This window comes from Coenobita brevimanus, chromosome 23, assembly GCF_032717465.1.
Source record: "Coenobita brevimanus isolate Jiangsu-jjx chromosome 23, ASM3271746v2, whole genome shotgun sequence".
Classification (NCBI taxonomy): Eukaryota; Metazoa; Arthropoda; class Malacostraca; order Decapoda; family Coenobitidae; genus Coenobita; species Coenobita brevimanus.
In genome coordinates, this window is record NC_136976.1 from 3,002,501 (window position 1) to 3,010,000 (window position 7,500).

Consider the following 7,500-nt stretch of genomic DNA (forward strand, 5'->3'; position numbering starts at 1 on the left):
CCTAAGTACACAGTACAGTACAGTTCAGGTGGTATGAAAATCACTCCCTGCTGGGCGGGGCAGGTCGCGTGGTCACCTGAGTCAAGGCTTAAGAGAGGTTAATACTGCCAGGTGTGTCTTACTCAGGTCAGTGTTGCCGTACACACCACCCCTGATGCCTGAGCCATGTACTGTACATACCTAACCTTCACATTACAAAAATGCGCCGCCGGTGGCAGGGGGGCTACGCACCCCCGGACCCCCCCCCCTTCTGCGGTGCACACAAAATAGTACGATGCCGACTGTGTGCCCCCCACGTGTGCAGACAACACGAAGCCCCTGGTTACTACTACTACTATTACAGCTACTACTACTACTACTACTATTACAACTAGTACTACTACTACTACTGCTATTACAACTACTACTACTACTACTGCTATTACAACTACTACTACTGCTATTACAACTACTACTACTACTGCTATTACAACTACTACTACTATTACTACTACTACTACTACTACTACTACTACTACTGCTATTACAACTACTACTACTACTACTGCTATTACAACTACTACTACTATTACAACAACAACAACAACAACAATTACTACCACTACTACTACTACTACTGCTACTACTACTACTACTACTACTACTACTACTACTACTACTGCTGCTGCTGCTGCTGCTGCTGCTGCTAATACAATACTACCACCACTACTACTACTACTGCTACTACTACTACTACTACTACTACTATTACTACTACTACTACTACTACTACTACTACTGCTACTACTCAATATTGTCCTAAAATTACCATCTCTCCATCTTGAATGCTGAAGTGTAGCAACAGACGAACACTACATTACGATGCTAGTCACGAAGAAGTGCATTGGGGAGGGACAAAAATTTCCGGTGCCAATTGAAGATGAAAGGAGTATTGTATCAGAAAAGAACATGTCTCAGTCACGGGGTATCTGCCGCGTTATCTGAGTCCTTCTCCGGCGAACAAGCGGGGAGTGATAAGATTAAATTTTCAGACAACGCTCTCATTCTCATTATGAGCTCTCTGTTGTTGAAAGATAAAAGTAAGAAAATAAAAATAGTGGGATTAACTGTCTTTATTACACCAGGATCCTCTCTCTCTCTCTCTCTCTCTCTCTCTCTCTCTCTCTCTCTCTCTCTCTCTCTCTCCACTCTCTCCCTACATCTCAGGGGAAGTGGTTATCGAAGTGCTGATAAAAGTGACTACTAGGCGACGTTATTTCCGAGAGAGAGAGAGAGAGAGAGAGAGAGAGTATTAGTGCCCAAGTGGTGGCATGTATAGGTGGGGAAATCTTCAATACTCTTTTTAACCTTAACCTGGCACAGATTTTCGTCCTTTTGCAGCTTATTTCACATAGCTCAGTATCGGAAAAGGGCAATACTACGGCTCTGCATCCTCTCCACGGCACTTCTTCGTGACTAGCGCCATATTCTACTGTTAACTTGTTATTATTTAGCACTGAAGATGAGAGATAGTAATTTTGGGCCAAGTTAGAGTGAAAAGAGTATAGGAAGGATGTCAGCCGAATTTAGAGTTTGCGATAGTAGTAGTAGTAGTAGTAGCAGTAGTAGTAGTAGTAGTAGTAGTAGTAGTAATAGTGGTAGTAGTAATAGTAGTAGTAGTAGTTGTTGTTGTTGTCGTTGTTGTTATAGCAATAGTAGTGATGGTGGTAGTAGTAGTAGTGGAAGCATTAGAAGTAGCAGTAGTGGTGGTGCTGATAATAGTAGTGGCAGTAGTAGTAGTAGTAGTTGTATTATTATTATTATTATTATTATTATTATTATTATATTTTCCTTTATTAGTATTAGTAATAATAAGAACAGCAGTTATAAGAAGAGGAAGAAGAATAAATAAATAAATAGATAAATAAATACATACGTGAATAAAAGTGAATCAAACTACAGCTTCAAAAGTTTCATTAATAGTTATAAAAATGGCCACAAGACATCCACAGTTTTCAGAATCGTCAGTGAATTATCAAGAACCATCCACCACTAGAAATATAAAAAAAAAGAAAGAGAGAAGAAAAAGAAAGAGAATCAGTGAAAGAGAAAAAGAATGAGACCTTCAGAGAGAGAGAGAGAGATTGGAATTGCAAAGATAAAATGAAATAAAAAAAGAAGATTGCCGAATTAGTACAACAACGCGACAGTCAAGACACATAAAAAAAATAAAAATCATCAACAAATTTAAAAAACCGTCATCACACTAGCCAGGTGCAATTTTTGGAGCTCACAGGTGTCAAGATAACAAGATAAAGGATAGGAAAACCGCCCAAGAGATATTTCCGACGCCGCCAACATAGCGTCATCGGCAACTTCCGCGTTTGTTTACATAAAAGACGCGGGAAGGTGGAAGACGAGTTAGTTCGGACCCGGTGCTAAAGTGGGGTATTTTGAATTTGGGGGAGTGTTTGAGATTTGATCGATTAGAGGATTGATATATACTAGAATTTAATTGTCCTGCTTTTAGAATATCCCCAAATTGAAATATTTCAGAGTTTTGATGTCTGAGAATTGAGATATCCGAAAGCCTCAATATCTGAGCATTCAAAAACCGGGGATTTAAGATTTATCCAAAAACAGTAGAATACTTTTCTTTTTTTTAATCAGACAGCAGAAATTTCAAATATTCATATGATTCATTACCTAAGAAACGAAAATTACAAGATTTCAAATATATGAAAGATGAAACATGGGAAAAGTGAAAGATTCCAGAGCTCGTATACTCAAGACTTTGTCGATATAATGGATGGGAGACTAAGAATGGATTAGTTCGGTGTCAGTTTCTGTAATATACTTCTGAACATACAGTAGATTTGACATTTGAAAAGTTAAATCTCCAAAAATTGAAATATCTAAAAGTTTTAACATCAGACAGAATATCCGAAAACTCAAGTGACCAAAAATTCAGCTACACAAGAACTAGGACTTAAAATTCTGCATTCATTTCTTTACTCGAAAAAAGACCTTGGGGCTTTCAAGTCAAAATATTCCCAAAAAGTCAAATATCCAAAAATTCAGATACCCAGCTACCAGGAATTCTAAATTCTCCATTAATTTCTTCACTCAAAAAAGACCTCCAGACTCTCAAATCGTAATCAGTCTCAATCTTGTGCATCCAGACTTACGAAACCTGCTTGCATTTCTGGACAGTGCGCCGAGGTTATGAACAGCCAATCCCTACGAGTTTCAAGGTCAAGAGTCTTCCAGAGAGGTCAGCTGGGGTCAATTTAGCAAGAATTAAAATATATCCCTTACCACTAAAGTTTTCTTATAATCAAACGCAAAATGATGAGTTATGAATCCAATGTGGAAATTAACAATCCAGACAGCGAATCGTCAAGAGCTGGGGGGTCAGACTTCAGCCAAGGGAGGTCTAAAGAGGTCACTTCAGCCAGAAATAATGAGTGTGATTCAAACCAACAATCATCTCATCAAGGTACTGGTTCGGAGCTCTCATATGAACCTGAAACAGATTCGAATCGTCCAAATGACCAATCCGTAAGAGCCTTGAGGTCAGAGGTCATGCAGGAGAGGCCAGTGGAGGTCAGGTTAGCAAGAAATAATGGGAATGAATTAAACCAGCGACCCTCTCCCCAGCTCGGTAGTTCAAATCTCTCATATGAACCCGAAACGAACCCAAATCATCCAAACACTCTATCCATAATGGTGGAAAGGTCAGAGGTCAGCCAAGTCATCCCAGATGGGGTCAATATAGATAGATGTCACTGCTGCCGAGCCAAGATCTCTTTGGATAAAATTTCTTCGTATAGACGCATCTCAGATAATGATGAACTTCCTTTGGATGAAGATTCTTCGGACAGAATTGGATTTGATGGATGCCCTTTGTGTATGAGCCACCTGAAGGCATGGTGAGTGTGTGGAGACAGAGACAGAGACAGACAGACAGAGACAGACAGACAGACAGACAGTACTTGTGTATTGATAAAGAAATAAGAAAAATTCATACATGCATGTGCACACAGAATGATGAGAGGAGATAAGCACACACACACACACACACACACACACACAAAATGGCAACGGTCCTATCGATGAATATAAGATGAAATTTTGCGTGGAAATGATTAAAAAGTACCTATAAATGTGATGCATGTAATTAAATTTATAAATAAGAAAACTAATTTCTTTTCTCTCTCTCTCTCTCTCTCTCTCTCTCTCTCTCTCTCTCTCTCTCTCTCTCTCTCTCTCTCTCTCTCTCAACAGGAGGATGGTAGACTGCCAAATAAGGATAGCTTTGGCCTGCAGTCTACGGGGTTCACATTCTCATGATCCTAAGGATGCAACTACTACTACTACTACTTCTACTACTACTACTACTGCTAATAATAATAATAATAATAATAATAATAATCTTCCTTCCACAGTCCACGGACGGGCTTCACGAGGGAGAATCTGGAATGGCTGGAGGAACTCTTCCGTCAGGCGCTGGGCCACAAACAGGAACTTACTTTCGACGATTTCAAGAAGATCGTACACTCCAGAAACGTGAGTAGGGGTGGGAATGGTGGTTGGATGGTGGTAGCTGGTGTGGCGATAGTGGTAGTGGTGGTAGGAATGGTGGTAGTTGTGGTAGGAAGGGATTTAGTTGGAAAAGTCGGCCCCCTGATTTTGGCTTTCGAGATGGTGGTTGCCATTCAAAAAACATGTATATTTCTTCATTTCTCTCAAAAGCCAAGAGCCGTCCACGGGGCACAAAAGTTAGAAGAGTGCATTAGAAATACCAGCCTGTGTCTCCCATGAAGGACATTGCACTTCTTCGTGATTATTTTTTTCTTTCCTTACGCCTGATTGACACCTGTGGCTCTACCTTATCTTGTGTGTCATTTTTTTTTTTTTTATTGTTATAGATTTTTAAAAGAATGACGTTTGTTATGCCATCATGATTATAGATAACATTGGCCGGTATTTTCCCTAACACCTTTTCCTAAGCGATTCATTTTAGTTCTTACATCTTACTGTCCATCTCTTTGTTACATAAATCCTTCCATAATACCCTGCATAGATAACGCACAAAAGGATACTAATAGCTGTACCTAAAAATAAATCGCTAAGGAAGAGGTGTTAGGGAAGCTCCTTACTTGACGAGATAACGGGCCATTATCTATCAGCTACTCAGTTTATTAATTACCATGTTTTTTTTTTTTTTCAACCACAATAAGATAAGTTTTTAAAATTTCCCTCCATTTTATCACCTGTTTTTCAATCGTCTCTTTTTTTTTTTACCTATTATTGTTATTATTTTATCATGTGTTTTGCACCTGTTCACTTTATTGGTCACTTTTCTATTATTTCTCTCTCTCACAGTCTTTCATGCTGGACGTGTATGTCAGATTTTCTTCGGAACTGTTCTCAAAATTTGTTTTAATATATTTTTTTTTATTTCATACCTCCAAAATCATCATTCATTGTTTTTTTTAATCATATGATAATTTTGTCTTCATTTTCCCTATGTTAATTATTCTTTTATCATATTTAATCGCATTTTTCTCCCCCTAACAGTCCTTCTTTGCTGAGCGCCTCTTTCAAATCGGCAGCGTTTTTCTAGATTGGTTTATCATTTTGCCTATTATGTTTTTCCCACCTCTAAAATCATCACCCATTGCTTTTTAATCATATATAATTTTATCCTCATCATTTCCTAGACATTAATCATATTTTTAACCTATTTTTACACCGTTTTTTTTAAATAATATGTTTCTCGTCCCAACAGTCCTTCTTTGCCGAGCGCGTCTTTCAAATCTTCGACCGGGACAACAGCGGGTCCGTCTCGCTATCCGAATTTCTCGACGCCATGCACCAGTTTGCCGGAAAGTCGCCCAATGACAAGATTAAATTCCTCTTTAGGGTCTACGACTTGGATGGTGAGAGTTAGCTTTAATTTTGCTCACTTTTTAACTCTGTCTGGCTTTCATTCGATCACTTCCTCAACTTTAACGGGTATAAATTTGATGACACTTTCACCGTTGGCCTTAACTGACTCACTTCTTCACTATATCTACCTTAATTGTCTTACTATCTCATTCTGGCTCATTTTCCCACAGAGGCTCACTCTATTTGGCTCACTTTCTCACTCTAACTCTAATTCTCTCTCTAAATTTCTTAACGCCATGCACCAGTTTGCCGGGAAGTCGCCCAATGACAAGATGAAATTCCTCTTTACTGTCTATGATTTGGATGGTGAGAGCTAGCTTTAATTTTGCTCACTTTCTCTCTCTAATTTTATCACTTTCTCACTTTGGCTGGCTTTAGTTCTCATTTTCTCAATCTCACTGTCTTTCATTTGCTTGCTTTCTCACATTGGCTAAATTAATTATCAGTGTTAAGCAGTATAATGTCTTGAATATGCATTCTCTCTCTCTCTCTCTCTCTCTCTCTCTCTCTCTCTCTCTCTCTCTCTCTCTCTCAACCAACCTATCTTTCTATTTACCTACCGAGGCTACCTGTCTTTCTATCTATGTGCCTGTCTGTCTACCTACTGACCTACCTGCCTGCCTACCTACATACCTTCCTACCTGCACACCTACCTACCTACCTTCCTGCCTACCAACCTACCTATCTACCTACCTTCCTACCAACCTACCTATCTACCTACCTTCCTACCTACCTACCTACCTACCTGTCTTTCTTTTTCAATTCCTGTATCCATCTTCCTGTCTAAATGTATCCATCTGTATCTTATCCATCCATCCACCCATCCATCCATCTATCCCTCCTACTCCTTCAGGCGACGGTCTCATCCAGCAAAGCGAACTTCAGAAGGTGATGAAGGCGTGCATGGAGGAGAACGGCATGAAATTCAGCGACGACCAGATAGAGGACCTCACCTTGGCCATGTTCGAGGACGCGGACACGCAGAAGACGGGCGCCATCACGTACGAGAGCCTCAAAGCGCAGTTGGAGAAGCACGATGGGTTGTTGGAGAATTTGTCGATCAGGTAAGGCGGGGGAAATTTTGTGGGAAAGTCGAGGAAAGATACAAAAACAAAAACGAAAAAATGGAAATATTGCCTCAACCCCCCAAAAAAAATTGCCTCAAAGCGCAGTTGGAGAAGCACGATGGGTTGTTGGAGAATTTGTCGATTAGGCAAGGCGGGGGAAATTTTATGGGAAAGTCGAGAAAAGATTAAAAAAATAAAAAATACTTACCTCTAAGCGCAGTTGGAGAAGCACGATAGATTGCAGGAAAATTTATCTATCAGGTAAGAGAGGGGAAAATTTTATAGGACGGTAGGAAAATGGTACACAACAGGAAAAGTATATAAAAAAAGGAGAGTTAAAAAATTATATAGAGCCTGAAATGACAGTTGGAGAAGCATGAAGACCTGCTGAAGAATATGTAGAGTAGAAGGGAAACTTTGTAGGATAGTAAGATTAAGAGAAAAACTATTATGTGGCAAAATCTGAAAATACAGCTGGAGAAACACATCAGATTTCATG

General features: G+C 39.4%; 1 protein-coding gene across 1 annotated transcript in view; it reads left to right on the plus strand.

Moving 5' to 3' along the window:
- Positions 1-7,500, plus strand: part of LOC145393068 (NADPH oxidase 5-like) — a 42,404-nt gene that overhangs the window by 20,566 nt on the left and 14,338 nt on the right. Inside the window, exons 7-9 of the mRNA XM_080267406.1 lie at positions 4,428-4,548; positions 5,774-5,924; positions 6,788-6,998. Coding sequence (XP_080123532.1) covers positions 4,428-4,548; positions 5,774-5,924; positions 6,788-6,998 — 483 coding nt within the window. The remainder of the gene's footprint in view (positions 1-4,427; positions 4,549-5,773; positions 5,925-6,787; positions 6,999-7,500) is intronic.